This window comes from Passer domesticus, chromosome 17 (genome assembly GCF_036417665.1).
Source record: "Passer domesticus isolate bPasDom1 chromosome 17, bPasDom1.hap1, whole genome shotgun sequence".
Lineage (NCBI taxonomy): Eukaryota > Metazoa > Chordata > Aves > Passeriformes > Passeridae > Passer > Passer domesticus.
The window spans coordinates 5,867,312-5,882,715 of record NC_087490.1 but is presented as its reverse complement, the minus strand read 5'-3'; the positions used below and the strand labels follow the sequence as shown (position 1 = coordinate 5,882,715).

At 42.5% G+C, this 15,404-nt stretch overlaps 1 protein-coding gene across 1 annotated transcript; it reads right to left on the bottom strand.

The window, feature by feature from the left end:
- Positions 1 to 44: 44 nt before the first annotated feature.
- On the bottom strand, positions 45 to 15,377 carry UBE2L3 (ubiquitin conjugating enzyme E2 L3). Its single transcript, XM_064392355.1, has 4 exons — positions 15,271 to 15,377; positions 6,846 to 6,941; positions 3,371 to 3,557; positions 45 to 404 (listed from the first exon to the last, which is right to left on the bottom strand). The coding sequence occupies exons 1-4, from the start codon at positions 15,295 to 15,297 to the stop codon at positions 250 to 252; spliced, it is 465 nt and encodes a 154-aa protein (XP_064248425.1). The 5' UTR covers positions 15,298 to 15,377; the 3' UTR covers positions 45 to 249.
- Positions 15,378 to 15,404: the final 27 nt, after the last annotated feature.

Here is a 15,404-nt window from a genome sequence, read left to right as displayed (position 1 = left end):
TAAAGTATATTGAAGCAGTGATTTTTAAACAAAGAAAGCAGAACTAGAACATCTTAAATTTTAATCCTTTCTTTACAGGTTACCTAGCCCACTTTTGATTAAGAAAACTGTAGAAAGTTAGTAACAGCCACAAGTTCACACCGAAAGGTGGCACTTGTCAATTTTCCATAGAGTCCTGCTTTACGGGGTGTCTCAAATGCACTGCTCCGATCTTCTATCATAGGCTGCTGACAGCACTTGTGTCAGGTTTTAGTCCACTGGTCGCTTTTCACCATATTTCTTTGTAAACTCTTCAGCGTTCTTACAGAATTTTTTACGGTCCTTAGAGTATTCTTCAGCTAGGTCAGCCCGCAGGGGGTGCTCGGGCTGTGGATCATTCACCAGTGCTATGAGGGACTGGATTACTGTCAAAAGAAGTATAAATACCGTCAGAGACTTAGATGGTTAATTTTTCAAAATCAAACTGTAAGCAAAATTGCCCTGTAAGGAAAGAGCTTTAACTGCATTTAAATACATCCCCATAAATCTGGGGCCTTTTCAAGCGCAGGGCGTGAGTAAGCTGCAGTGATATGCCAAGATTTAGCTCAATGACCATGAATGAACACCAGAAAATCGTATTTGTAAACAAAATCAACATGAATAGAGACCAAAGTGCACTACAAATGATTTCCCATGTAACTGGCATCCCATCTAAAATCTCTCCTATGGCTGAGAACAAATCAAAGCTCGCAGGTTCACTGAAGGGATTTGGTAAAGATGGAATTTGCACCATGAAGCATTTCCCAACACCTGTCACAGGGATGCAGCTGGACATCTGGAGGGTTTCCTCTTCTGGAAATCCTTTTTTCCAGCTTCATTTCCCTATGATTCTCACTTCTCCTATGAACAGCAGGCATGTCTTCCCTTTACTCTCAACGTCCCAAGGCAGCCACCAGCAGAGACGCACTGGGCAAACAACGGGGTGAGAGTGGCAAGGTGCTCACAGCAATGCCACCCATGGCCCTGTCACTTCCTGAAGAAAAGCCTCTTCAGGAAATGGAAGTGCACCTGACACACAGGGAACCTCACACCCCACAGTGCCACTTACTGCTACACTTTTCTCTGGGCAGGAATGCAAGCTCATAGAATGATGATCATTCCAGCAGATGCTGGAACACCAGAGTGGCTTTGTTTGGGGCACTGATCTCAGTCTTTTCCACCCATGAACAAACCTCATAACAAATACTTAAAGCCATGCCCAAATCTGACATTTGTCTCTAAATTGCTAAACAGGAGCATTTCTCACCACAAATCCAAGTTTAAACTGCAACAAACTATCTAAGGAATGTAGAATTGATACCAGATTCCTCCACAGTAACTCACCAGTCCTGGCCTTACAACAACTGCCATGACATTGCTGAAAACAGCAGAAACACCAAGTGGCAATCCCTTCTCACTCAGCAAAGCATGCAAAAACACTACAGAGAAAATGTGTGTTCAATAACCTTAACAACAGTAACAAGCCAGAAAAAACAGGCCTGGCAGAACAGGAGCTGCCCCCACAGCCACGGAGCTTGAAAACTATCCTGCCATTAACAGTTGTTTTTAATATTAAGCATAAATTAACAAAAAGTGCAGCAGTAAAATGCACATGTAGTATACAAAGGTAAGTTAGTGATTTATGATGGACTTAATTGCTTCACTTTTTTGACACCTATGTGAACAAAACCAATCACTTTGATGCTGTGCTAATGATGTCACATTATTTCATTAGGAAAAGCCAGAAGTGATTTTTTAGTGAAGAAGAAATCTGAAGGAAAAGGAATAGACATTTAAGCTGGGTTTTAGTAATATTGCCACAGGTTAATACAACCCTGCAGTAACACTAAAACAACTTGAAGAAAGAGTTAAGACAAACAAAAAACCACAACACAGCAGACCATGAGAGATTTGCAATATTTTGATAGCCAGGATTGGTTCCAAATTCTGATTTTAGCACAGCTTTTATTCACTCTCTCACATAAAAATGGAATTGCTACTTCTCAGGGAGACACTGACTATTTTCTGCATGCAAACAATTGCTTCAGTAGTTCCAGCTAATGACAGCTTGTTTTTCAAGCTGGGTGGAGACATGTCAGTCCTTCAGTTAACTACCAAAGGCTGACAGCACCAAGACAGCTGCTCAGGTGTGGAACAGAAACATTCCACATGTTCTTTCCATCTCCTCTCTCCTGAGGGTCTTTGTCCTGTGAAATCAGGGATAAATCTACAACAAATCTAAGCTCTAGGCAGTCTTATTTCACAGGTTCTTTCTGCTGCCACCTCCATTTTCACCAACATTCATCTGCTTCATCTCCTCTAAAACAACTACAGTTTTCCTGTTTTGTCTTTTGGCAAGATCACACAACCAGAAGTACTTTCTTTAGCAAGCAGGGGTAAACAGAAAAAAGATATCTTAAGTACAGCATTGTTTCCTATCAGGAACACAGAACATGTGAAAATAACCTTTAAGAAGAGCCTGGAAGAGAGAAGTATTTTGTCCAATGGAACAAGATACTTCAGTGCCACTGAAGCTCTAGCACTGCCCTAAACTGCTACTCATTTCAATTAATACTCTTTAAAAATAAGCTTTTTTTTTTTGCAAGGATGTTTGCTTTCTATATGTATAATAATAAAAGCTTAATACCCAACTAAACATTACCTGCCAGACAATACGAAGTTCTCACCCCAACAACTCATGCAAGCAACAACAGGAAAAAAACCCTTACTTATATTACACTTAGGTCTGCCACAGAACCTGACAAAACTTTTTCCCTTGCAATATTTAGGTTCTTATCAAAGACACTCTACACAGCGAGCCCGACAGCAATGATCTTCTAAGAACTACAAGTTAATCTGTAGTATCATCTCAGATTTTGTTTATGACTCCCATGATATTTTAAGCCATATGTTCAAATCACTGAACCAGATGGCAGATTATAAAATATACAAAGCCTTGAGGTTTTAGACCTTGTATTCCAAACATCCAGGAATTTACTGAACATCTTTGGATTCTAAAGTCACTGTTTAAAAAGAAACACAGAATAACCCCCACACAAACTACAAGCAAAATTTTAGTTTGTTGAGGACACTTCCTTAATAAACTCCTAAGTCATGAAGAGGTTTGTGGTTTCCTGGAGGTGGAAATGCCACTTCAGTGCCAGCACCTCCCATTCCAGTAACAAAATGAGATTCCACAAGTTGTACTCTGTGCTCAACACGTGATTCATGACACAAACCTTACAATGAACCTCAGAGCAGTGGGAAACTGGCAAGTGAAACATTATCAGCTTTAAATTCAAACACTACAAAGTTTCTCAATATCCAGTTCTTTCTCCTCACGGAGTCCTACCTTGGTCAGTTTTGGTTGCTGGCTTCCAGTTTTCAGCACTAATTACTGGCAGACAAACCTGCCCCTTTTCATCGATGTTAGGGTGATAGATCTTTGTTTTAAATGTAATCTTAGGAGGTTTGAATGGATATTCTGCTGGGAAGTTGATTTCAATTCTGAAGGCTCCTTTATCATATGGAGGATTGTCCTGCAACAAGAAGGCAGAATGTCAGGAGTGTGGCACATGCTAATGGACACAAGTGGAAAGCAGCATAGTACAGACTTGGCTTTCACTGATCTCTTGAATGAGCACTTTGAGAGGCATTTTGTACCAACACTACTGCCAGGTTTATGTGCCAGGAAACATCAAAACCCATGTGACAGGCAATACAAGCTGCATGTCTGCATCCACCCTGGAAAAAGCAGGTTGCCATTGTCCTACATTTCTGATTTTTCTATGGGTAATACAGCATCCAGCTCCATTTACATCCAACTCAAGGCCCTCTCTAGTAAGTAGTTTTATTCCCAGCTTTGTATTTCAAAGAACTTAGTAAACCCTTTGCAAGACACAAACAGCAAGCCTGACAAGGGAAGTGGGTTTCTGAACAGTTATTTTTGTGTCTCACAACATGGTGGCACAAACAGCAAAGCAATTTGGTTTGTCAGATCTCCCTAAATGTTTAGAGAATGTTTTTGTGCTGACTACACAAAAATCTGCTGAGCAGTCATTGGTACCAAAGATAGATATTCACTGTGTTTGCTGATGAGAACATTCTGAATTTGTATGCAGTTTTAGCACCCACTCTTATCAGATCAGTTTTGAAGGAGCAGGATGAGAGAACTGTGAAGCGAGCAAAGCAGTTCTTCATGCTGAAAGAGAAAAAACAATGCCCAGAATTCCACTTAGAAAACCTGTTAGACTATTGATACTGATGCTTCTGATACTGCACAAGAGAGGCAGAACAAAAATAAACCACTGCTACATTTAAAGCCTATGAAAACACCATTTTGCACTGAAACACTAACTATGGAATGAAGCCTTTCCAAACACTCTGAGAACAAGAACCAAAGCATGAGAGCTTCCAGTTGGTGTAAAGTATAATCACACACATTCTTCATTAGCAACCAGACCCTTCCCTGCAATCAATTCCACTCCAGAATTTATCAATACTTGGGGGTGGGAGTGTTCTATTAAAATATTTGTCAACAGAAAGCAATTAATTTTAGGTTCATCCATGTGAAGAATTTGGTTGTGTGTTTGTAAGAAATACAGCAGTTTCTGCCAGGGGGAGAGGCAACTACAGCAGCTTTAAAATCACTTTTTACCCAAGCAACCATAAAGCTTTGGATGTTGAACTAATAACTTGTGGTGCTGGTGACAGCTTAGGCTGCCACTGCTCTCTTCCCCCATAGCTCAATTGTTCTTGCCTCCTTCATGTGCTGTAATTTGTGAGGATGTTCAGTGAACTGACACAAGAAGTGACCTGCCTTAAAAACATCCATTTTCTTCACTGTGCCTCTTACATGAACAAGGAGCCTGGGCTACATAGTCTTGTTTTGATGTTGAAATCAAACAAACAGTGTACCTTGGCCACCCACAGGACACAAACCACTTCACCCAACAATTTATAACAGGAAAAGAAATCGACCAGGTATCTTCAATTTGCTTTTCAGTTGAGCGAGCACCCTTAAAAACTAACATTTGTTCTGAAGAACAAAATATGTTACAAACAAGAGGTTTTAAAGCTTTACAGCTCACCTTTACAGTATCTTTCACAGTAATTCTGTATGAACACTATTAAAAATAAACATTACCTTCCATGCCTTCATTAAGAAGCTGACCAAGAAATGCCCAGTTACAGCATTTAATAATCACCAAGTGGCTAGTCCTACTCAAGGATGTGTCTTTAAACACTAAGTAAGAGCATTTGCTAAAATGGAAACAGCATGTGAAGCAAAAATGCTGAGAAAAAAGTTTCAATAAGCTCATGTAGTGCATTTATAAGCCATCAACTCTGGTACCAAAAATAGCTGAAGAGACAGTAACACTAAAACATCTGTAGCATAACCTCAGAATAAAAACTTACACTACTCTTTGAACACAAACAACAAATCTGAAATTACGATGGAAGTGTAATTTCATAACAAAATTCTCCCTTAAGTATGCCAGCAGTGAATTTGAGGCTATTTCCCTGTAACAGGACAGATTACAAATCAAAAGGCAGGTCTGGAGCACAGTTCACTGCACCAACATTTAAACACTTGTGATGCTGCAAGGCTTTGCAAAGCAAACACCATGCTCATCCTCAGTCGAGCAGAAACTGTTAAAAATAGCTGCTGTACACCACACATTCCTGATCTCAACAGGAGTAAACAAGTATTTTGTTTGTTTTGTTTTATTAGTCATATTTACCAACCTTACACTGCTTCAAAGTACTATCAAAGCACTAAACTGTTACACATAAACCACGGAGTGACTGATTAAAGGGAGTTGTTCCTCAGCTCTGTCAAATTTCAGTGTCAGATCCTGCTTGCTTTGTTTGCAGGAGTAGTGTCAGCCACTCAAGGAATCACTTGCAGGCACGTCAGTAAACAGCAACCTCGATGTATTCCACAGCATTTAAAGTGTGAACGCCCAGCCATTACCTCAGCTGTGCCATGTGAGCTCCAGAGCAGCCTCTGACTAAGGAGGCAGAGGCACTGCTGCAGAGATGTCTCAGTCTTACTCATATCATAAAAAGAAGACTTACACTGGTTGGGGAGGCTTTTTGGCACCACCCACAGAAAGCCACAACTGCTGCCCCCATGGCCCATCCCCTATTGCTGCAGACTAAAAATAGCTCTTAGAGCCAAGCCAGCTATTTCCCACTGCTATGGGCCACAGCTGTGGGAAATACAAGAGGTGAAAATCCAAGTGACTTTCAACCAAGAAACCAACACATCACATTTCCTGCTTTCCCCTTAGTAACAAATCCCTCTCTATTTGACTAATAAAATGGCTACCTACTTCAATCAAACACTGCCTAAGAAGACTGAAGTGCTTTTAAAAAAAAAATCAGTAAAATAAGTTTATTTTGGCACTAAATAATGCCTAAACAAAGATACTACTTTCTTTTAAAGAGCTCGCTTCAGAAAATCCAAACCTTTTCCTTGCATTGAGTTTTTCCCAATACTCAGATTTATCCTAGTAATAAACCTAGTAAATAAAAATGAAATACATATTAAGGAGTAAAAGTATTTAATATATCCTTTCTTTTTCCTTTGATCACGTAGATTTTGTACTTTAGGCTTAATGTAAAACCAAACTTCACTGCTTCCCCTTCTGACACCTCTCCCAGCAGCCCAGTGCAACCACAGAGCTCCAGCCAGGTGTCAGCCCAGACCTACAATAATGAATTATTTCATGGTCACCAGCAGCACTACTGAGCTGTGGATTTATGAGATACAAATGATCCTCATTTTATTTTAAAGCTCATAAGGAATAGTCTATACTCACAGGAACAATAAGCCCTTGCCAGGTCAATAAATTAGCTTCATCAACCTGGATATTACGGAAGTTTTTCATTCCACATTTGCGAATTTCTTCAAGCTCCTGAAAAGCAAAGCAAAGTGGTAAGTGTAAGTTAATAACTGTATTAAGCAAGATGCTCAACTTTACTTTTCAAAATGTTTAAAGGTCAATGTGGTTTTCTTTAATTAGTGATGTGGCAACCCACACAAATAAGAAATAAAATTCTGCATCTGTAAAAAGTAAAATTATCTGAGACGAGATACTAAAACTCTTATTTTCTGATATGTGAGGAAAACAGAAAAATGTCTCGTTATTAATATCATCACAGACACAATGAAGCAGAAGTATTAAAAAGCTGCATTTAAAAATGTTTTTCTATCTCAAAAATAAATCAGTGCCTTTGGTAACAGACTACTGACAATATTGTGAGGTGCAGAAACAAAATGCATCTCAGGACTTGTGTGAAGGAGAACAGAGAACAGCAAGAACTATTTCATAATAGTTTTAAACAGGGATAAAACCAATGAACAGGCCAATTATTTCAACTGAAAATGAGCAAATTCCTGCATGAACAGCTTAAATTCATCCAAACCCAGAAAAATACCAATCAAGCCTTGTTTAGAGCACTAACTTGTAAAGATTCAGCTTTCTCTCTCTTTAGTACCTCAAAGCTCACAGTACACATTAGGACTCCTCTCTTTAAAGCTGCATCAGTCTTGAGCAAGGTTATCTTTCTGCACCAGTCAAACTACTTTGAATCAGTTCATGAACCATGTATCACCAAAATAAGAAAGTCAGCATTTTTATATTTAAAATGACATATAAGCCCTGCAGCAGGGGCTGCTTCCTGGAGTATTTCATAAGACCTAAAAAGAAACACCTCAAGGTTCCATATTTATTTCCTCCACAACAATTACAGTCCTTTGTGGTTGAACTCTGCCATTTTATCTTTAAAGAGAATTTAACAAAATATGAATACAAAAATCATGCACAGGAAGACATAAAAGTTTCCCAGTGCTTTCAAAACTGCAGCATGTGTCTGGTGGCTGCATAGGTTAGGAAAAATGTTGCTTATACAGCAGCACTGGGGTGCCCTGACACTGCTCAGCTCTGCACTGGGTGCAGGTGTCTTGCAAAATTAGGCTGGATGTAATTATGATAAACCCACCAATTACAAGCAAAGCACTACACAATGAAAAACAAAACCAAACAGTTTTCCTGCTGTACAAGTGCTGTCCATGGTTTCTCTTCTAAAATAGCTCTATGTTCATCTTGGATCCAACCTTTCTTCACTTGACTGGCAGATTTAATACTTGCAGTAACCTCTTGCATAAATTCAGCATCATGATAAAATTCAAACCCAAAGGGAAAACGAGAATTCCAAATGCATGTGAAACAAAAATCACGACAGCTACGTATCAGCAAATGAACATTTCTATTCCTACTGCACCTACTAAAGCAAGAGCATACTCTGAACACAGAAGTTTATCCTTGGAGGCTTGGATACTGAATTGATGCCTAACACTATTTTCGTGACACTAACACTGACTTTCCAGTCTAGAGCCATGGATCAATCCCCAAATTCCACTGCTGCTCGATTTATGCAATGTCACAGACAGTTTGGGTGTTTTTTTAAAGCACTAAGAGGATTATCCTATTTCCTTAGAGCAGGAAAACATACCCCCCCCCCAAATAATCCCATGAGTCATATTTATAGGGATAGAGAGCAAACCAAAATATTCAAAGGAAAATAACCTTGATGATTGGAGCTCGTAGAGGCGCTTCACCATCACTCAGTGCAAATCCCCCCAGGGCCTGCTCCGAGTGCTCCTGCACAGAGCAGCACCCGGGGGAGCCGGGCGGGTCCTGCCTCTGTCCTGACAGGGTCAGCAACTCTGAACTGAGTTTTGCTGCTCACTCCTGTCACACACACAACTGTGAAGTCCTGGCACACCACTGCTCCACAGCATGTAAAAGGAATAAATTCCGTTCCACTGGATGTGTTACTAGATGTAACACATCAGACACTGGGAGCAAAAGAAACTAATTAAGCAGTAGGTATTTAAGCATGAATAAACGTGCATCATCACAAGTGCCTTCATACTAAAAGAAGGCAAGGAACATGGGTCTAGACTATTTTCTAGTTACTACAGAAAAGCATTATGCATATGACAGAAGTCTCCCCCATTATGCCCAGTGGGCCTGCAGCTTGCAGGCAGGAGCTTTTGTCTTAGGTTCAGACAACAGCATTGTACTGCTGCTGGCCCAGAGAACAATTGTCCAGATGCAAAAAAGGAAGGACTATGACTCTATAATTCAGGTATTTTATTAAATGAACACAACAAATTAGAAAAGTGTAGCTTCACATTGCTGGAAAATTAAAAACCTATATTTTATAGTTAGACTCAGGTTAAAAAATTGGATGTTGAATTAAGAAATGCAAGAATCCCATGCAGAGATAATTATAAAATTGTAAAACTTTGTATGCCATCAATGAAGAGTTAAAATAAACATGCAAATTGTTTCCCACTTTTTCTCAAGCCCACCATATGAGAGAGGGAATTAAACAGCACAGAGGCACTAAAGAACTGGACAAAAATTTAGGCCATCTTCCTCTTTAAAATGACATGTGAGGCCTTTGCAGGAAACCACTTCCAAAATGAAAGCTGTGGTAAGGACTGGAGCGTGCCAGGCCTGTCCCGTCCCTTCTCGGGGGCAGGAGGTGGCAGCTGTGCGAGGCCAGCCGGGACAAAGCCGCAGCTCCTGCCACAGGCCGCGGCTGCAGGGGCACGGACAATCGGCCACCTCAGCAGGGCACGCACCTGGACCACGGGCTCAGACAGATGCAAATTCGTACTAGAATCACTTTTCTTATACCAGGAGTGTTTCAGGCTTTGTGTGTCGCTCCAAACGAACCAAGGCCGTGGTGGAGCTCTTTACAAAGGGCTTTCCCAGCCCTGTCCCCACACGGGCAGGAACAGCACACGAGCCGCGCTCTCAGGGTCCAGCAGCTTCACCAGTCACAGTTTAGGGGTGAGGGGAGGTTGTTTTGTTTTTCTTCTGGCAACTGCCAAAACCCATAATAAAGATCTAACTGCCTCAGGGCTACAGAGGCAGACCCTGCAGTATAAAAGCATTGTTAAAAAAAGTGAATGAGCTACTAAATACTTTCAAGCGGCACAGATTAAAAGCTAACAATACGTTTAACACGGGCTTGAGCAACTCCAAAGGGACAAAAACTACTTTTTGAGGTAAAAAGATACAGTCCAGATATTTATTTCAAAGTAATACTTACGAGTCTAGGCAGACAGTAAATAGATTAATTCCTTTTCTTGTCCTCCACCCCTTAATTTTGTCAAGTAACATAATTAAAGGAGCACAGGAGGAGCGTAACTAAAGGTTAGATGACTGCAGTAAGAATTTAAATCCATCTTCATTCCCCACTCCTTTATCAACCTTGCAGGTGACCTTGCTGCATTGGTTTATCCACTTGAAAAACTGAAATGTCTGAATGTTCATGGGGCTCTCTTGAGACATGATGTTTGTCATTTGGAAATGTTCAGACAAAGTGTTATACACAGCATGTGAAATGGAGAAAACACTGTTTCAGAGGTGGTACTGATCTTCAAGCATATAATGCTGAAGACAGTCACAAAAGTCCATACTACTTCTCATATATAACCATTAAAGGTTTAAAACTGTAATTTTCAATACTGTGTAATCATTTGTGCTGTTCAAACAAAAAATTAAATGTTTTAAAATAGAAAGAAAAGCGGCACCAGCTTAAAATGTAGCTAAATCTTTTAAAAGAACTGTAACTGTTTTGTCCACACATCTTTCAAGTTTTGGGACTTCTCTAAAAGCACAAGCCAGATAGGAACATGCAGTGAAGGCAAATACTCGTAAGAGTGCAATCTCAGAATATGGGAGTAAGTGTAAGAGCTCATAGTGACTTTAGTAAATTCTGCATCAAGCCCAGAATACTATAAAATTCACAAATAAAACCAAAATCTTCCTGAAAGAACCCAAAATCATTATTACAACTGATATTTATCTGTTTATGAATACCTTCTCTAAAAATTGCATTTAAGTCAAACAGGATCCAAAACACTTATCAGGAACTGGCCTGTTTCACTTTCTGGATTTACAGTACAGGGAAGTCTTAAAACCCCTGAAAATCTGATTCTACCACACAAAAAGAATCCTTCACAAATCCAACCAAAAAGAGAAACAGAATTTATTTCTTTTAAGAATCAGCAGTAAGTTCCCTCTGCAACATTACAACCCTGTATACTCATGTCTTGTTGACTGAGCAATTCTACCTTTTGGCAAAGTATTTTCATTTAATTAAAAATCCTTTTGTCAATTCTCAGTTTCAAAACACGAAAATGCATCCATGTTCTCACTTCTGCCTAAGGACAAAGAGACATTGCTCAAAACCATACTTCCCTTGTTACTAAGAACTGAAGTTTGGATCAATTTAGAATTATTTCTCAAGTATTAGAGTTGTTTAAAACCCCTTTCTTTGGGAGCACTACAGTGTTTACAGGACCACAGCATCCTGGAGATTGCAGGCCACCTACCTGGGTGTGGTCCCATGTTTGTGTTTTATCATGGGGGAGTTCAACAGTTGCATAAATGTTTGACTATGCAACTATGGAAGCAGAGTAAAAACAATAAAACTAAAATATTTGTCAACATCTCACTTCCTATGTGAAGTGTTATTTACTCTTTAAATCTGTTTTCAATTTCTACCACTAAAGATACTTTTGAATCTAAAAACCAGGGAACCAAAGCATGGATCTTAGAGACACCCGAGCTCCATCCCAGGCAGTCACCATGGAGGGGCCCAGCTCCACCTGGGGCAGCAGAGCCTTCTCCAGGGCTCCCTGAGGGAGGTGCAGCCCAGCACCACCACCCCTGAGAGCACTGAGTGCCCAGCACCAGGCCAGCCTTCCCTCTGCCCTCCTCAGTGCACTCAGCCACAGGTCCAGCATGAACAGCTTCTTTTCCATGTGCAGGTGAAACTGTGCACAGCCTCCCCTTGCAGTCTCCGGGACAGCCGTGTTCTCCTCATGCAGCCTGCAGACAATTTCCTTTCCATGAGAAAGGCCATGAAGCCCAGTACCCCCTCAAAGAGAAGCCTCAGATCCTCTCCCAAATATTATCACTCCATATTTGCCTATTTTAACCCTGACTGTCCACAACACTACATCCTTGACAAAGACTGCTTCACTCCCAGCGTTCACATCTCACAAGGAGTCAGGATTCAGCAGCTGGGGCTCTCTGAAAAGGTGTAATGGTGGCTCACAGATGAAACCTCCACCTCAGAAGTCACTGGAATATGAGTCATTAGCCGTGTTTATTTCACGTTTTGCTAAGCTGAGTGCACTCCTGGAAGGACACACCTCCATGGAGCTGCTGTGAATCAGGGGAGAAGACTTCAGTTAGGTGGCACTATTTGATGGGATAAAGCTCGGCAAAGAGGCCATAAAAGGTCTTTGGCCTAGAGAAGGTGATTTGTTCAAACACACCCTCAGAACAAGCCAATCTTGTTGTCTTTAGAACTTGAATTCATGTTTAAAATTGAATGGTACAAGTACAATGTACCAAAATTGGTAATGCTTGTTTCACACAGAGGTTTGTGAACTGAGGTGCAAATGGCTTCCCCCACTGGAACAGGGCATCCATTCCCACCTGGACAGTGGACACGACTCCCAGTTTTCTGCAGGCAGACAGTGAGCTATTATGGATGTACTGCATCCAGTCTCTTTGAGCCATGGTGATTAATATGAATAACTATGATGCATGACTTGAGTCCAGAAAAAATGCAGTACTTCAAAATGTTGGCAAGGCCTTAAGGAAACAGGAATTGCTTAATTTTATATAACTATAAAAGGTTTAAGGTTTAGTCTCATTTATCAAAGACAAGCTTGATTATTTAGCTCAAAGAAAAGACAGTTAATGCTTATCCTAAATTATTTTAAAGGTAATTGACTGACACAGTGAAAAACCCTATTTCCTTTAGTTATAATCACTCATCATTCCAAGACCCTGACAAAGACACCCTAAAGACTCTCCCCAAGTGCAAAACTTCAACAATGAAAGACTTGAAGTCCAAGTGGTGCTGTGAATGTGGGGCTCCAGCAGGGCTGTGAGGCTGACACACACGTGAGGCCGGCCCTCCACATCCCGCTGCAGCAATCCCGATGACATCACCCCACCAGAGCTCCACTTTGTTCCTGCCCAGATGAATGGCAAAGGCAGAGCCTCCTGGGCTGGCCCTGCTCCCCGGGCAGGCAGGGAGCTGCTGAGCGCAGCCTCTGCAAGCTGTGGGACAGAGCAGCCCACAGCTCCCGAGCCGCACAAAACCCACACCAACACCAACAGCCCGCAGATGTCAGGCGACAAAAACAAAAGTGAAAATTAAGAGGTGAGTTATCACTGTGCCCTGCATCCCCACACCACTCCCTCCAAGAAACAACTGCCACACCAATTTTCTGGAAAATATGGTCACGTTATCCAATCTCCTTTTTAGGTGTTTTAGTGAAAGACTGAAACAATAATGTTTCAGAAGTACAGTAAAAATGAGGAGGGAGGCTAAAAAGCAAGAGGCACTGCAAATATTGAGAACAATTTTTCTTGCCTTTGAGATTTTTATTTTCTGTTTTAAATTAACAAAAAAAAAGAAAAAAAATATTATTCCTACCAGAGTAGTAGTGATGTGCTTTTGAACAATTAATGTATTATTTCAGAACAGGAAGAAAAACTACCTTACAAAAACAGTAAACAACCATTTAACTTCATGTCTGAAACTAAGGGAAACCTTTTTTGAGTATAAAGCAACAGACATGGTGATTATGATACTAAAGCCCTGAGAAAATATAGAGCTATCAAAAATGAAATTAAAAATGAATTCCATCTCACCAGGACCCTAAAGGACAATTAAAGGTTTATGCCTACTGATTTTTAATATATATGAATGACACTGCACACCATCTATCCACTATTTCATTTTTAAATGCTCCATAGAATATTTAAACCGACAAAATGATTCTTATAGAAGCACTGCTGAGCTATTGGTTTCCTCCAAAACACCCAAGTTACAATGGTTACTCATATATCTGCACCATCAAGGAAATGCAACTTCAGGACATGCCATGAACACGTCCTGGTGAAATCCAGCCCTACTGGGGGTCCACGTGCTTGAAGCCAGCTGTAGAACTGGTATTAAAGGATTAGTTTAACAGAATCACCCAAGTATCTGTTAAACCCCAGTGGAGGGTTACTCTGCACCCCACAGGGGCAGGTTTTTAAATAAGGCTGAAACATGGCTCAACACTTATGGGGTCTTTCCCCTCCACTTCCCAGGACTGGCCTGTAAAGTCCATTGATTTCCCCACAGGCACTTGGCATGCAAATTTGGGTTCTGCCACAGCATTTTACAGATGAAAAAATTTTATGCCACTGTGTAGTGTGTCCTAGGCAAACCTTGCTGCTTACAGTTCGGGATGTTAATTGGCAACTATATACAGCACATAAAATAAATTTGTGTGCTTTGGGGGCAATGGTTACTATTTTCTTGGTAAGAAGTAGCTTCCTCCTCAAAGAAAATACTGACAAACATAATCCCAAGTGGTATTTAACCATAAACTATACGTGCTCTTGGTTAAAGCCCAGCTGGGGCCGAGTTTGCATTTCCAACTATCATCCATGGCTCAGAACAAATAACAGTGAAGACAAAAACATTACCACGTCCGCAGCGAAAGAAGAAACTTCCGAACCCAGGTCCGTATTTCTGTGTGATAAACCTCTTACTCATACAAGGAAGAGGTTACTCTCCGAAACAACGAAAACGAAATTATTTCATCCCCGGGCGCCTGGGGACGGTTCCTCACCGGGGCGAGCGCGGGGGAGCGGCGAACCTCCCCCCGCAGGGAGAGAGGGAGCGACGAGAGGGCGCTTCCCCGCCGAGCCCTCCGCCGGCAGGGCCGCCGAGCCCTCCCGCCGCCCCGGGGATGCCCCGGCCCCGGGCGGCGGCGTTTCCTTCCCCCGTCCCTTCCTCTTTGCTTAGTCACCCTGGAGCCCCCCGAGCGAGGGGGTCGGGGCGGCCCGCGGCGCCCGCCCGGCGTCCCCGCCCAGCCCCGGGCGGCAGCCGGCTCCGCGGGGCGCTGCCGGGGCGCGGGGCGGCGGCGCCGGGGGCGGCGCGGCCCCTCACGGCCGCGGCCCAAGTGCCGGCAGCTCCCGCTCCGGCCGCTCGGGCGCGGGGCGCCGCCGAGGGGCGCGGAGGAGGCCGCCCCGCCGGGGTGCGGCGGGGGAGGCGGCCCCGCGCCGGCGGAGGGGGCCGGGGCGGAGGGGCAGCCGCGGGGGCCGGGGCCGCCCGCCCGGCGGCCCTGCCCGGCGCTGTTACCTTCATCAGCCTCCTGCTGGCCGCCATCTTGGCTCTGCTGCTGCGCCCCACAATGCATCGCGGCGCGGGCCGGCCGCTAAACCCTGCGCTTCCTGGGGCGGCGCGCGGGGGCGGGGCCTGCGCTCGGCCCGGCT

Excerpts from the sequence above, each read along its gene's own strand:
- UBE2L3 (XM_064392355.1), bottom strand. The coding sequence starts at position 15,297 with ATGGCGGCCAGCAGGAGGCTGATGAAG. Across the intron at positions 6,942-15,270 it reads CCAGCAGGAGGCTGATGAAG|GAGCTTGAAGAAATTCGCAA; the intron begins GTAACAGCGCCG and ends TTTGCTTTTCAG. Across the intron at positions 405-3,370 it reads AGCAACCAAAACTGACCAAG|TAATCCAGTCCCTCATAGCA; the intron begins GTAGGACTCCGT and ends TTCTTTTGACAG.